Below are 16,603 nucleotides of genomic sequence, written 5' to 3'. Positions count from 1 at the left end.
AGGGTGGGCCAACTCAATATTGGACCCTACGGACTAAGACTGGGATGCCATTAAAGTTCATGTATGTGTAAAGGCAGGTATCACAATATGTTTGTCAATATAGTGTATATCAGATTCAACTCTTCTGGGAAGGCTGTCCACAAGGTTTAACAGTGTCTGTGGGAATGTTTGACCATTCTTCCAGAAGTGCATTTGTGAGATCAGACACTGATGTCAGAGGAGAAGGCCTGGCTCGCAATCTCCGCTCTAATCCATCCCAAAGGTGTTCTATCAGGTTAAGGTCAGGACTCTGTGCAGGCCAGTCAAGTTCCTCTACCCCAAACTCACTCATCCATGTCTTTATGGACCTTGCTTTGTGCACTGGTGCGCAGTCATGTTGGAACAGGAAGGGGCATTCCCCAAACTGTTCCCACAAAGTTGGGAGAATGAAATTGTCCAAAATGTCTTGGTATACTGACACCTTAAGAGTTTCACTGGAATTAAGAGGCCAAGCCCAACCCTGAAAAACAACCCCTTAATATCGCCTTCATCAAACTTGACGCTTGGCACAGTGCAGTCCGGTAAGTACCGTTCTCCTGCCAACTGCCAAACCCAGACACATCCATTGGACTGCCAGGCAGAAAAGCATGATTCGTCACTCCAGAGAACATGTCTCCACTGCTCTAGAATCCAGTGGCAGCGTGCTTTACACCACGGCATCCCATGCTTTGCATTGCACTTGGTGATGTACGGCTTGGATGCAGCTGCTCGGCCATGGAAACCCATTCATTGAAGATCTCTACGCACTGTTGTGCTAATCTGAAGGCCACACAAAGTTTGGAGTTCTTTAGCAATCAACTCTGCAAACAGCTGGCAACTTCTAGGTACTACAGTATGCGCTGACCCCGCTCTGTCATTTTATGTGGCCTACCACTTCGTGGCTGAGCTGCTGTTTTTCCCAGTTGCTTCCACTTTGTTATAATACCACTAACAGTTGAGCGTGGATTTTTTAGTAGCAAGGAAATTTCACGGATGGACTGATTGCACAGGTGGCAACCTATCATGGTACCACACTTGAATTCACTGAGCTCCTGAGAGTGACCCATTCTTTCAAAAGTGTTTGTAGAAGCAGTCTGCATACCTAGGGGCTTGATTGTATACTCCTGTGGCCATTGAGGTGATTGTAACACCTGAATCCAATGATTTGGAGGGCAGGCCCAATACCTTTTGGCAATATAGCCTTTTTCTTTCTTTATTTTCTCTCTCTCTATTCCTCTTTCTCTTCCTCTTTCTTTCTTTCTTTCTCCCTCCCTCTTCCCCTCTCTCTCTCTCTTCCACTCTCCCTCTCTTCTTTCTCTCTCCCTCTCTTCTTTCTCTCTCCCTCTCTTTTTTCTCTCTCCCCCTCTCTCCACCCCTCTCTCTACCCCCTCTCTCTCTTTCTTCCTCTCTCCCTCTCTCTCCACCCTCTCTCTCTTTCTTTCTCTCTCTCCCCCTCCTCTCCCCCTCCTTCTCTCCCCCCTCCCTCCCTTCCCCTGCCCCCCTCTCCCTCCCTCCCTTCCCCTGCCCCCCTCTCCCTCCCTCCCTTCCCCTGCCCCCCTCTCCCTCCCTCCCTTCCCCTGCCCCCCTCTCCCTCCCTCCCTCCCCCCCTTCCCATGCCCCCCTCTTCCTCCCTCCCTTCCCCTGCCCCCCTCTCCCTCCCTCCCTTCCCCTGCCCCCCTCTCCCTCCCTCCCTTCCCCTGCCCCCCTCTCCCTCCCTCCCTTCCCCTGCCCCCCTCTCCCTCCCTCCCTTCCCCTGCCCCCCTCTCCCTCCCTCCCTTCCCCTGCCCCCCTCTCCCTCCCTCCCTTCCCCTGCCCCCCTCTCCCTCCCTCCCTTCCCCTGCCCCCCTCTCCCTCCCTTCCCCTGCCCCCCTCTCCCTCCCCTCCCCTGCCCCCCTCTCCCTCCCCTCCCCTGCCCCCCTCTCCCTCCCCTCCCCTGCCCCCCTCTCCCTCCCCTCCCTCCCTTTCTCCCTCCCCTCCCTCCCTTTCTCCCCCCCTCTCCCTCCCCTCCCTCCCTTTCTCCCCCCCTCTCCCTCCCCTCCCTCCCTTTCTCCCCCCCTCTCCCTCCCCCTCTCCCTCTCCCTCCCCCCCTCCCTCCCCCTCTCCCTCCCCCCCTCTCCCCCCCCTCCCCTCCCTCTCCCCTCCCTCTCCCCTCCCTCTCCCCTCCCCTCCCTCCCCTCCCCTCCCTCCCTCTCCCTCCCCTCCCTCCCCTCCCTCTCCCTCCCCTCCCTCTCCCTCCCCTCCCCTCCCTCTCCCTCCCCTCCCTCTCTCTCCCCTCCTCTCCCTCCACCTTCCTCTCTCCCCCCCCCACCCTCCCCCCTCTCCCCCTCCCCCCTCTCCCTCTCCCCCCTCTCCCTCTCCCCCCTCTCCCCCCTCTCCCTCCCTTCCCCTCCCTCCACCTCCCTTCCCCTCCCCCCCTCTCCCTCCACCTCGCTTCCCCTCCCCCCCTCTACCTCCCTTCCCCTCCCCCCCTCTCCCTCCCTTTCCCTCCCTCCACCTCCCTTCCCCTCTCTCCTTCCCCCTCCCCCTCCCCCCTCCCCCCCCCCCCCCCCTCTCTCTCTCGATGTGCGTATCAATTCATATATTTTTTATTACATATCACCTAGAACAAACACATATGTAAAACAAAAAGCATACTGGGCCAGTTATTAAAAACAGCAGCTGCAACTGGCTCCCATATTCCATCCCGTGTTATTTAGAACTCATCAATGTGGGATAAGAGTGTTCCTATAATATCTAATTTATTTCAGGTACTTATGTAGCGCCGTCAATTTACGCAGTGCTTTACATATATATTGTACATTCACATCAGTCCCTAACCCTCAAGGGGTGTACAATCTAATGTCCCTAACTCACATCCATACATATACATATTAGGGCCAATTTAGACAGGAGCCAATTAACCTACCAGCATGTCTTTGGAGAGTGGGAGGAAACCGGAGTACCTGGAGGAAACCCACGCAGACACAGGAAGAACATGCAAACTCCAGGCAGGTGGTGCCGTGGTCAGGATTTGAACCAGTGACCCTAGTACTGCCAGGCGGCAGTGCTAACCATTTAGCCACTGTGCTGCTCCTAATGTAGGAGTATGGATGAATGTCCCTAAGTATCCACTGTTAAACATGAAAAGGCATCCTCCAGTGACCCACTTAAGTAATTACTGCAATTGAAGAACTGTATTCCATATACTACTTGTGTCATAAAGCTGAAGAAAAGAATTAAAATAGTCCCATCTTCCTAGTAATGCACAGGTAAGAGACCTTAGTAGGACTATTTTGATTCTTTCTTCAGCTTTATGACACTGAGAGTATATAGAATATAGTTCCTCAATTGTACTAATTGCTTAAGTGGATCATTGAAGGATGCCTTTTCATGTTAACAGTGGATAGCCTGTGACCATCAATCATACTCCTACATTAGATGTTATTATAGGAAAACTGTTGTCCCAGCTTAATGAGCTCTAAATATTTCCTGGGGTGGAATATGATAGCCAGTTGCAGCTGCTGTTTTTAATAGTTGGCCCATTATATTTTTTATATATGTCTTTGTTCTACATATGTTTTTTTTTTCTATAATATTTGGATCTGTAATAAAATGATATAAGAATTGATAAGTACATTAAGTAGGGTGCTTAGCTGTCCACCGTATCTCCTGTTCATTTTGGAATATTTACAGTATATTATTAATAGAGGAGTAAAGTCTGCCATAAAGCAGCATGTCTCCCAAGTAAAACTGCACACAGTTAACCCTTTGATCGCCCCCCCAAATGTTAACCCATTCCTTCCCAGTGCCATTAGTACAGTGTAAGTGGCACTGGGGATGTGAGTGGCAGTTAGTCAGTTCCTACACAGTGTCAGACTGCCAGTCGCAGTCCCACAGCCCCGCTATAAGTCGCTGATTGCCGTCATTACTAGTATTAAAAAAAAAATTCCATTGTATACACACTGCCATTTGTAGACAGTATTACTTTCACGTAAACCAATTAATATACTATTATTGGGAATTTTTTATTAGAATTTTAATTCAAATTCGGAAATAAAATCTAATTCAAATTCATTTTTGAATTCAGATAATTTGTTTTGTCATAGTTTATTTCTAATTCATTGAAATTCATTACTTTTGTGATTTTGGAAGTTCGGATACATCTGAATCTCCAAATAATGAAGATTTCGTCTGAATTTAGATTAGTAACTAAACTAATTGCGCATGTCTACTGTTTTGTAACCACAACAGCTTGACAGCCAGTGATTTGTGTTCCTATATTTTACTGTGTGTGTCCTTTGGTTGTTTGTATATATACCATTGTAGTTTGTGGTTTATGGGTGACAATTTGTTGTTATAAGTGACAGTGTGTGACTTGCTTTTTCCTTTTCTCAGCTCAGTTTTCCCAGTTGGCCCAGCTGAGCCCGCAGGAGCGCATGCCTCGTGAAGCTACATTACAGCAGCGGCAAGCTTCCTTAGAAAACTGGCTGCAAAGAGAGGCCCAGACTCTTCAACAATACAGACTGGTATGTTCTAAAGCCAACACCATGTTGACATTTCCAGCATCTTGTCTGTCAGATGTAAGTGTAGGTTGCATTGTTAGTTGAGTTACTAGAAGCGGTCATGTGAGTTGGAAAGAATTGTTTAAGAAGTTACTTTTGGTACATGTTCTCACTCTGGTTGGTATGCAGTAGCACTCAGCATCTGAACTGAGAAATGAATACAGTCCAAAGAATAGGCCACTGTTGTGCATTGGTGTAAATGACAGTGCTTCTTTTAGTGCCTTGCTACTATCACAGTGGACAGTGTGTACATTTTGTGATGGTTGTCAAATACTACAGGTAGCATGGTTATTTATACCTCTGATGGGTAGTGTTCACAACAGTGTGCCCCAGTGCTTGTTTTTGCAAGAGCAGAGTCTTGATAACATACTGACATTCATAGGAGTGTCTTGTTTGGGAAGTAAGGGGATCCTTACCACAACTTAAGGGGTAGAAAGGAGGATAGCATAGCAAATAAAATGTTCCCATTCTTAGGTAACATTAGCAGAGTGCAGATAGAACATGATTGTTGTGAACTTTAACCTTACTGGAGATGCCTAGACATAGTTTTGATAATTGCCAACCAGACTGAAAAAAGCTGTTTTATTGATTATATTCATTTAACGCTTTAGGTTTATTGATCTTTTTAAATGAACCTAAACTTTAAAAAGTTAAAATGTGCCTTTAGTAACTCAACAAGTGGTGAAAACATGCTTTAATGTTTCAGCTGAATGTAAAAATAATTGCCAGGAATTCAAAATTTTGCAAAAAAAGAACTGTGTGGGGTCTCCCCCATCCAAACCAAGCCCTTCGTATCTACCATGGATTTTGAGGGGAGCCCCCATGCCAATAATTTTTTCAAAAATCGCGAGATCCCCCCCCCCGAACCATAAGAGGCCACATGCTTTCAATATGTGTGGTGATGGGAGGGGGTGCTTTGGGGCAGGGAGGGCTCCCTACCCCTGAAGCACTTTGTCCCCATTATGGAGACAAAAGCCCCTTCCCCACAACCGTGGCCGGTGGTTGTAGGGTCTGCGGATGGGGGGCTTATCATAATCTGGAAACCCCCGTTAATAAGGGACCCCCAGATCCTGCCCCCCCATGTGAATGAGTATGGGGCACATGGCACCACCACTCATTCTATAAAAAAAAATGTTTAGTGTAAAAAAATGACAGTAGGCAATCTTTGAAAAGTCCTTTGTTAAAAACAAAAATAAAAAAATGTCCCCCATAGTAGATCCTACGTCAATCACGCTGCCACCGCTGACCCAAAAAGTCTCCGCTCTCGACGTCGCCTCTGACAGCTTCACTTGCCTGACAGTACTTAAATAGCTAAGGGGTGGGGCCACCCGGTGACATCAGCTAGATGACCCCACCCCCTTATAACCTCATTGTCTGCTGTGATTGGCCAAAGCATTGGTATTATGTTGAAGGACCTGCCCTTTTCTGCTGTTTTAGATTACAGAGAGTTCATTTTTAGAGAAATTTATTGTACCTGCCTGGAATTGGTGTATGAACTCTCACTGACCTGGTCAGCTCTCACTGGTTTTCAATGATCTCGGCTTTTTTAGTTGCAGAACAGATTAAAAGTGGTTAAAAATAATATGCGTAAAAGTTGTATGCCTATAGACATTGCTAATGTTACAATACAATCCTCATAAGTAACAAAAATCTAAACTACCAAAGTGATGAGGCAGCAGCATTATCTCACCATCTTATATGTCGTATCTGCAGTCCATGGTTTTGAATTTGCCATTCTATCTTCCAACTTATTTCCAATTTTATCTTACAATGCTGCATATGCAGGATCTGTCAGAGAAGCATCAAAAGACTCTTCAACTTCTACGCAAGCAGCAAACTATTATCTTGGATGACGAGTTGATCCAGTGGAAGAGACGGCAACAACTGGCAGGAAATGGTGGCCCTCCTGAAGGAAGTTTAGATCTATTACAGACTTGGTAGGTGATCATTTCAAGCACCACAAGTAGAATGTTATTACACTGTTCAACAGGTAAAAAGTTTTGGGCATAAAATTAGCTAATCTTACATAATTTTGGGGTGCTGAAAACGAAAATGACCCTAAAAAATGTTGATTGGCTCTAGTTTCCATGATATATTCACCCATCTAATGACGTAAGCCATTCAAAATTATGATGCAACTTCAGCTGCATATTGCGCAATTGATACTGGTGACCAATAGAAAATTGCATGTATACTGAGATGATGCAATATTAGCCTTTAATTGCATCACTTCACTGCATAAAAGCTGCAGTATCTGTAGCTGATTGTAGTTCGACAGCGTCTTTACATTTCGTTTTATGCTTATATAGGCTACTCAGTAATGCCTCGAACTTGTGTGAATAAAGCAGATAATTTCTGCTATATCTGTGGTGAAATAACTTTTATCTCACAAAAAAGGAGGATAACAGGAATGATTAAGAAAGCCTACAACTTGTATTTTGGCTGCAAGATAGGAGACCAGGACAAGAGCTGGGCACCACATATATGCTGCAATTCTTGTGGGACGGCACTGGAGCAATGGTTGAATGGAAAAAAGGCATCTATGCCTTTCGCTGTGCCAGTGATTTGGAGAGAGCCAACAGATCATGTTAGTAATTGTTACTTTTGTATGGTGCCTCCAATTGTAAAAGGGCTAAATAAGAAGAAAAAGTTATCTGTGCACTATCCAAATATTCTGTCGGCAATACGTCCAGTTCCTCATGGAGAGGGGCTACCAATTCCTAAAGCACCAGAATCCTTCGTGGTTGAGTCAAGTGAGGAAGAACCTGAAGCGTGTAGTCACGTGCAGTTGTAAGAGATAGCCCTTTCCTCGAATACAAGAGAAAAGCCAAGAGAAGCAAAACCGACACAAACTGAAGACAAAACTAGTGAGAATCCTAAGTATTAAAATGATTCAACTTAGCTTATGGCTATAATTTTTCTTGGTAATCCTATGCAATATATTATGCCATTTAGGCTTTGTTATGTAGTCAATATCACTTGCTTTATATTTGTGGAAAGACATCTATCTACCGTATTTTCCGGCGTATAAGACGACTGGGCGTATAAGACGACCCCCCTACTTTTCCTGTTAAAATATAGGCTTTGGGCTATACTCGCCGTATAAGACTACCCCCCTCTACCAACCAATCACGGCAAGCGATGTACCAGTATTTTCTGTGCACACTGCATACAAAGCCTGCTTGGATTGGGTGGGTCAGCTCTCCCTGCCTGCCCAGCCCTCCCTGTCTCCAAGATGATCTGAGAACTGCCACAGTTATTAATATATAATAATTAATGTTAATTACCGTATTTCCTGCAAGGTACTGCCTAGCTGACGCTTCTGCACATGTCTTTGGCAGCAGTAGACGATCGCTGATCACCATTCCTCACAGAACTGCATGAGACGTCGGATGCAGCCGTTCAGTGCTCGATTGAGCTTGACTGAAACTGTGATATGCAGAGAAGGCAAGAAGACGCTTCTGCACATGTCACAGTTTCAGTCAAGCTCAATCGAGCACTGAACGGCTGCATCCGACGTCTCATGCAGTTCTGCGAGGAATGGTGATCAGCGATCGTCTACTGCTGCCGAAGACATGCGCAGAAGCGTCAGCTCGGAAGTACAGGTAAGGTTTCAGCACAACACCCGGCGTATAAGACGACTCCCGACTTTGTAGAAGATTTCCAGGGGTTAAAAAGTCGTCTTATACGCCGGAAAATACGGTATATAATTATTGTGCATTATGTAGTCATTACGCCTATAGTAGAAAACTTTCCGTTTACAGAAAAACTAGAGCCAATTGACAAATTTCATTGTTATATTTGAACTCAGAATGTGAAATTCATTAAGAAATGGATCCTTTTGTTTCCAAAACTGGCAAAAAATAAAAATTTGTTGAACAGTGTTATCAGCCAGTAATTTTGCTGTGGCTTTGTTCACTTCTGTCTGTTATCTCCTACTGCTTGTGTGTTTTTTCTAGTTGCATGTCCTTAGCCTGGTCCAATGTTTCCTTTCTTAAAGGGGATTTCAAATCAAGCCATAATCTTTTTTTTTTTTTTTTTTGTAATTTGGCAAATATTACTAATTTGACTGTGAGAGCACATTCAGAGGAGAGTTTGTGGATGCACAAAGATTTTTTTAACTTGTGATTTAAAGCAGAGGTCCAGTTAGAATTAAAATAATAAAAATCAGCAGCTACAAAAACTGTAGCTGCTGACTTAAAAAACGAATACTCATCTGTCCCTTGATCCCGAGGTGTCCTCACACCGCCCGGGTTGACTTACCGTCCTGTCTCCTCGGTGCTGGCATCTTCAGTGTGGGCACCCGACTGAGACAGCTTGCGGCTTCAATATGCATGTAGCGCTGCGCTTTGTGAATGGTCCCATAGTCTTCTGGGACCTGTCACGTGTCCCAGAAGACTACGGAGCGGGGAGGACAATTTCCGCTTCCAATCGCCTAGGCGTTCGCAGCAGAAGTGGGAGCAGGTACCGATCAAATTCGGGTATCCCCCTCCCTTGGCTCCCTTTCATACAAGCAACTTCTGGTTCCATTCGGCAAGGGAGTCCTATGTAATGAAATCTGAGTTGGCCATTTATAGAATTCATAAATAAAACTTGTTATACTGAAGCTGGTAACTTACTTGCCTTCTCTTACCAGGTGTGAAAAACTTGCAGAAATTATATGGCAAAATCGGCAACAGATCAGGCGAGCTGAGCATCTTTGCCAACAGCTTCCCATTCCTGGTCCTGTGGAGGAGCTTCTAGCTGAACTCAATGCTACCATCACTGACATAATCTCAGCTTTAGTCACCAGGTAATGCAATTTATAAAAAAACAGTTCTTTAATTACTTTGTATAACAATGCAGGTCTCAGCTGAAAGAATTCATGTGTATAAAAATGAAAATTGAACAAACAGGGTTTGTACATAATGCTAATAGCAGTAGTGTTTTATAAGTTTAGGGTTGTACAGCAGCCAATCAGATTTCAGTCTTTTGCAAGTCAGATGAAAGATTAAGGCCTCTTGCACACTAGAGTAAAAAATATCATGTTTTTTACTAATCTGAGCATAGGTGCATTATTGTCTATGGAACAGTACACACAGATCAGTAACACAGCAATGACTACAGAGCCATAAAACAGAAATAGAAAATGTTAAGAGTGAGTGCAGAAATGTATGTGTGTATGCATGCGTACATCTGTATAAGGCAACACTGGCAACTAGAAGAGGATGAAAAAGAATGTATGCACATTTATTCATATGTATATGTGTGCATATGCAAGGTACAGAACATTTTACTCAGGATCTTTCTGTCAGCAAGATTCTAAATATAAACATCATGTAACATGTTCCCAAAAGTGAACTTATCCTTTAACCACTTGCCGTCCAGAGGATTTACCGCCCTCCCCTTCCTGACCAGGCTATTTTTGCGATACTTTAACTCACAATTGCGTGGACATGCAAGCTGTACATACATGAAATTTACATCCTTTTTTTCCCACAAAATAGAGCTTTCTTTTGGGGGTATTTGATCGCCTGTGCGGTTTTTATTTTTTGCGTTTAAACAAAAAAAGACCGACAATTTTAAAGAAGAAAACTATTTTTTTTACTTTTTGCTATAAACCGTATCCAATCAAAAATTTAAAAAAATTAAATTTCTTCCTAAATTTAAACCAAAATGTATTCTGCTATATGTCTTTGCTGAAAAAAAAAAAAAAAATTCCCAATACATGTAGATTCATTTGTTTCTGTGAAAGTTATAGCATCTGCAAATGGTGGTATAGATACTGGGATTTTTATTTATTTATTTTATACTAGTAATTGCGGTGATCAGCAACTTAAAGTGGGACTGCGGCCGGCATTCTGACACTGGGGGGAGCTAACTGCCACCGACATCCCCAGTGACACTAACAATACCAGTGACGCTAATAAAAAGCACTGACACTGTTCTAATGACACTGGGCAGGAAGGGGTTAACTGTGGCGATTGGACGCGGACAACCAGTTTAAGATCTACCATCTTGTATCATACTCTGCAAATGTCATTCTCACTCCGTTCAGTCTTCCCCTCCCTTTTTTGAATGGCATGTGGTGTGTGTGTATGCTGGGGTCACAAGTGCATCAGGCACAGCTGGATACGCTACATGGTTGTAATCCCAATTAGCTGGTCCCATGATGTCTGTCAGACTCTTGCCTTGGCCTGGTCGTAAAGCTATAAATCAGTCAGTCACAGGACATGAAAAGCATTCCAGAGTGGCAGTAAAACATTCATCCCACTTGAATCACTTTTCATACAAATTCATAAATCCCGACAGGAACAAGGTACATTAAAACAAAGCATATATTCAGACAGGTCATTTTAATACGAGTCACCTGACACCTTACACCCTTACGTGGCACCTACACGAGAGTAGAAAGCAATATGTTTTTATATGGAACGGTAAGATATGTCATATTTGGTGTCTGGACGTTCAGAATATGATTCTGCATATTATTCTACCAGTGGATAGGATGCTACATGTACCTATGGAAGGTTATTGACCATGGTATAAACTTGGGAGGGATTTGGGTCACAGCCAGGGCCTAACACCCCTCCCCAAATGAGGTGATTGGCCCTTGGCTTCAGTAGACACCCCCTGCTGGGACACTAGAAAAGGCTGTCATGCCTGGAGAGAGGTAAGAAGAGATTCTCCCTTTTAACATCAGGAACCAACTTTGGGAGAAAAGGTGCCCTTTTGTTCAGGACACTTGAGCTCTGCTTAAACCAAGGACTTCTGCAGGTATCCTACCTTCTGAAACTCCTTTCTTTATCTCTCTGTTGTGTTATTGCTCTCTCTCTATTTATTTATATAAATAAATATATAAAAAGTCAAAATGGTGCAATAAAAATTTTTACAGAAAAAGATGTAACAAATATATATATATATATATACACATATACATATATATATATATATATATATATATATATTTGTTACATCTTTTTCTGTAAATATTTTTATTGCACCAATTTGACTTTTTTAGTAATACATCCTATTTTCTGAAAAGTGTTGAACTGTTTCTAAAGCCCTTTAATGCAAACTAAGAATCCCTGTCTCTGAAGAGTGCTACCGTGTGTTTTAACCCTCTGCATACATCTGTCTGCGGTGGCACTGTGTATACAGACGCTTATTCAAACATCATAGTGTTACTGCTAAGATTTGTGAGTTTCCTCCTTCTCTGTAAAAAGGTGGTGGTGGCAGTGTGAAGGGTTAATTGCGTAATTAACCTGACCCAGTAACAATCGCTCTCAGGCTGCTGTCACATAGATTGTGGTCCAGCGAGCTGGAAAATCTTTGTGCAGGGCATAGCTGAGAGTGGCATTGTTACGCAAGTGGCAGCGCGGTCTTAGATTGGCTGGTCCTTTGGTCACAAGTTGGTGAGAAGGGCTGGGGTCTGATGCCCCGCCCGTCACATTAACTGTCTGCTGTGTGTGTTTTACTAGGGAGGCATGCTGCTTTTTATCTCTCTGCTGTGCAGTACTTCTGATATAGGGTGGCAGGAAAGTGGTTAAATGTTTTTACCTGTGTAACATAACATGCACCCCCCCCCCACCACCACCACCCTGCTGAGGCTCTCTCGGCTCTGTCCCTCACTTTGTAGATAGATAGCCATTGGCTGCTGCTGCTGTCAATCAAATGCTGTGACAAGGGGCCGAGTAAACGGCATACAGGGTACACACCGCTCAAGGTTTATCTTGCAGAGGTCCCATGCTGCTGGATGTGTCTGTGTGCCTGCTTGGTCCACAATCATCAAATGTGGCAGCAATACACAACTCTGGGAACAACTGTAGACGCGTTTCACACTCCTTTAGTGCCTATTCATTACTGAAAGCTCTGTGAACACTCACTCCTTTTTGATACTACATCAACAAGTGAAATAAATCAACCCAGATAACCCCTCCCCACATGAAGTAGAGGGATTAACTCGTCAATAACAAACATTTGAATGAATAGGAATATCCAAAGGAGCAGTGTTCATTGTTTTTGTGTTAAAACAATATAACTCAAAATAAACATTAGTGCAAAGGGCATAAGTATTGAACATGTCACCATTTTTCTAGGTAAATATATTTCTAAAGGTATATTGACATGAAATTTTCACTACACGTCAGTAACAACCCATACAATACATACATACAAAGAAACCCGAAACAAATAAGTTCAGAAATTAAGTTGTAATCAAATGGAATGACACAGGGAAAAAGTATTGAACACGTTAAATTAAATTTTATTTAATACTTCGTACAAAATCCTTTGTAATGACAACTTCAAGTCGCCTCCTGTATGGAGAAACTAGTCGCATGCATTGCTCAGGTGTGATTTTGGCCCATTCCTCTACAAACCATCTTCAAATCTTGAAGGTTCCGTGGGCCTCTTCTGTGAACTCTGATCTTTAGTTCTTTCCATAAATTTTCTATTGGAGTCAAGTCAGGTGATTGGCTGGGTTATTTTCTTTCTCCTAAACCGTTTGAAAGTTTCCTTGGCTTTGTGTTTGGGATCGTTGTCTTGCTGAAATGTCCACCCTCATTTCATTTTCATCATCCTGGTAGATGGCAGCAGATTTTTATTAAGAATGTCCAGGTACATTTTTCCTTTCATCCTTCCTTCAACGATATGAAGTTTGCCAGTACTGTATGCTGAAAAACAGCCCCACACCATGATGTTCCCACCTCCAAACTTCACTGTTGGTATTGTGTTTTTGGGGGGATGTGCAGTGCTATTTGACCTCCAAACATGGTGTGTATTATGGCATCCAAAGAGTAAAATTTTGGTCTCATCTGAGCAGACTATATTCTTCCAGTATTTCACAGGCTTGTCTAAATGTTGTGCAGCAAACTTTAAACGAGTTTCAACATGCTTTTTCTTCAGCAATGGAGTCCTGCGTGGTGAGCGTGCATACAGGCCATGGTGGTTGAGTGCATTACCTATTTTTTTTTTTTTTAAACATTTGTACCTAATTCCAGGTCTTTCTGAAGCTTTCCACAAGTGGTCCTTGGCTCTTGGACATCTCTTCTGATAATTCTTTTCACTCCTCTGTCAGAAATCTTGTGAGGAGCACCTGGTCGTGGTTTATGGTGAAATTATATTCTTTCCACTTCCGGATTATGGCTCCAACTGTGCTCATTCAGAAGTTTGGAAATCATTCTGTAACCAATGCCATCAGTATATTTTGCATCAATAAGGTTTCAAAGGTCTTGAGAGAGCCCTTTGCTTTTACCCATCATGAGATGTTTCTTGTATGACACCTTGGTAATAAGACTCCTTTTTATAGGCCATCAGTTGAGACTGAACCAGCTGATATTAATTTTCACTGACAAGGGGCAGGATTGCTTTCTAATTACTGATAGATTTCAGCTGGTGTCTTGACTTTCCATGTCTTTTTGCACCTCCCTTTCTTCGTGTTCAATACTTTTTTCCCTGTGTCATTCCATTTTATTACAAATAACTTAATTTCTGAACTTCTTTGTATGTATGAATTGCATAGGCTGCTACCGAGATGTGGTGAAAATTTAATGTCAATAGCACCTTTAGAAATATATTTACTGAGAAAAATGGGGACGTGTTCAACACCTATTTTACTGTATATAAACACATAGTCAACACATACTAATTGGAACACCCAAGGAGAACACAACTACAAAACAAAAAAGCTGTATACCAACCACTAAAATATTAATAATAAAGAAATAATGGAAAATTTTAAAAAATCTCATCCAAGAAGAAAGGAAAAATAATGAGCGAAAAATACTATTAAGATACAATATATAAATATATACACATAAATATCATATGAATAAGCAATTAATTTAATTACCAAATTTTTAAAAATGTCTTCATATATTCAGGATATTTACTGAAATATTAAATATGAAATACTACACACCGAAAAGACCGGGTGCCAGTAAATACAATAATAATGTCTCCCCCTTCAACACGCAATTGGACAACTCCACCAAGAAACTGCTATGTCCACATCTACCTATGAAGAGCGAACTATGAGGTATGATGTTGGTAAATCAGTGTGGTGCTTCAGATAAAGAGACCGCTTATTCATATGATATTTATGTGCATATATTTATATACTCTGTCTTAATGGTATTTTTGCTTATTTTTTTTCTTTCTTAGATGAGTTTTTTTTCCATTATTTCTTTATTATTATTTTGGTGGTTGTGTTTTCCTTGGGTGTTCCAATTCATGTATGTTGACTGTGTGCTTATATATTATTGCTCATTTTGAGTTACATTGTTTTAACAAAAACAATGAACACTGCTCCTTTGGATATTCCTATTAGTTCATATGTTTGTTATTGACGAGTTAATCCCTCTGCTTCATGTGGGGAGGGGTTATCTGGGTTGATTTATTTCACCTGTTGATGTAGGATCAAAGGGAGTGAGTGTTCATGGAGCTTTCAGTAATGAATAAGCACTAAAGGAGTGGGAAATGCGTCTACAGATGTTCCCAGAGCCTTGTATTCTCTCTTTTTATCTTCATGGATTGAATAATAAAATAATAAAGAAGTCTGCTGTTTGTATATTGGAGTTCTTCTTTTGCTTATGTTCATTGAGCGGGGGGGGGGGGGGGGGCAAGCTGAGCCACATTGCCGGGTCTGTGTCAACAGACAGGATGGCTCAGGAGCAATCCCGCATGAGTTCCCCATAGGAAGCAGCTTCCTATGAGGACACTTGCCAAAGAGAAGGAGCCAAGAGCGCCGACTAGAGACCCCAGAAGGGGAGGATCGAGGCTGTTCTGGGCAAAACCATTGCACAGAGCCAGTAAATATGACGAATATTATTTTATTAGAGAAAAAAAAAAGAACATTTAATATCACTTTAAATACCATTAGGTATGATAGCTTGTGCTACCGGTGAAAGAAATTATCTTTAGATCAACAGCACCATACTATAAATGAGAGCCAGGATCAAACCATCCACACAATGTCAGTCAGTGCTCAGTTCAGGCATCTCATGATCCATAAAAAAACAAAATACATGAAGCAAAAAAAAATTTGCAACCATGTAAATGCTATTAAATACAGTTCAGTAGGTAGTCATCTATTCAACAGAGATGGAACACGGTATCCCAATAAACCAGTTTCACCGCTCCTGGCTGTTGCATCAGGAGAACACGAGCTGTGAAATGAGCATTATTTTTAGCAAGGGTCCAGTGGACATTCCTCAGTTTGCACTTGTTATGCTTGATTTATATGGCACCATCCACCACATCCTTAATTTAGATGTTCCGCTTATTTTCCAGCCATATGTATCATACCACATAATAAAGGAAGTGTAGAGGGTGACCACCATAGCATAAAACCTTAAAATGCTTTTATTAAATTTAAAACAATGTAGTCTACTCACACATCAAGTGATAACCCAGCATTGGGAAAAATTCACATGTAGGTAAAATACCATAAAAACCTCAGATGTCCACTCTAGAACCATGTAGGATAACTCCATCCCAGGTGTACTAAATACACTTTGGCGGTCTCCTTCTACTTCCTTTTTTTGTGGTATGATACATGTGGCTGGAAGAGATGAGCAGAACATCTAAATTAAGGATGTGGTGGATAGTGCCATATACTGTACATGAAGCATAACAAGCGCATTATGACTTACCTGTAGTGGGTGGTCATATTTATCTGTTGAGTTCTCTGTGTTGGAGGTGGAGCAGCACTGAAAAAATAGCACAAGAGCACAGGTTTCAACTATCGTGCACAAAACAAAATTTCAATTATCTTTTATTTCTACAGTTCCTCTGCCTCAGAAAAACATTGAATGATCTGGATGGTTTAAATAATTTTCTCACCAAAAATGCAGATCATGAAAAATGGAGAAAAAAAATGTGCCAGAGAGTAGTTTATATTTGACGCTATAATAGTAGATTTAGAATTCGTGCAATGCAACCGCGCTCTGAAAATCAATTTCTATAACCGTGATCAATTATATCATCATGATTCAGTTCAATAGTACCATTAAATTCATGTGATAACTGAATAAATGTGAATAATCTAATAAATATAAATTAAC

General features: G+C 42.3%; 1 protein-coding gene across 1 annotated transcript in view; it reads left to right on the top strand.

Annotated features, from left to right (window-relative positions):
- LOC149451455 (signal transducer and activator of transcription 5B) overlaps nucleotides 1–16,603 on the top strand; it is a 333,063-nt gene that overhangs the window by 275,557 nt on the left and 40,903 nt on the right. The window contains exons 8-10 of the mRNA XM_089690636.1: nucleotides 4,393–4,523; nucleotides 6,345–6,496; nucleotides 9,196–9,351. Coding sequence (XP_089546762.1) covers nucleotides 4,393–4,523; nucleotides 6,345–6,496; nucleotides 9,196–9,351 — 439 coding nt within the window. The remainder of the gene's footprint in view (nucleotides 1–4,392; nucleotides 4,524–6,344; nucleotides 6,497–9,195; nucleotides 9,352–16,603) is intronic.

The sequence above is a fragment of the Staurois parvus genome, unplaced genomic scaffold (genome assembly GCF_062004578.1).
Source record: "Staurois parvus isolate SC_StPar_1 unplaced genomic scaffold, SC_StPar_1.0 ptg000538l, whole genome shotgun sequence".
Lineage (NCBI taxonomy): Eukaryota > Metazoa > Chordata > Amphibia > Anura > Ranidae > Staurois > Staurois parvus.
This window is presented reverse-complemented; position numbering and strand designations above follow the sequence as displayed.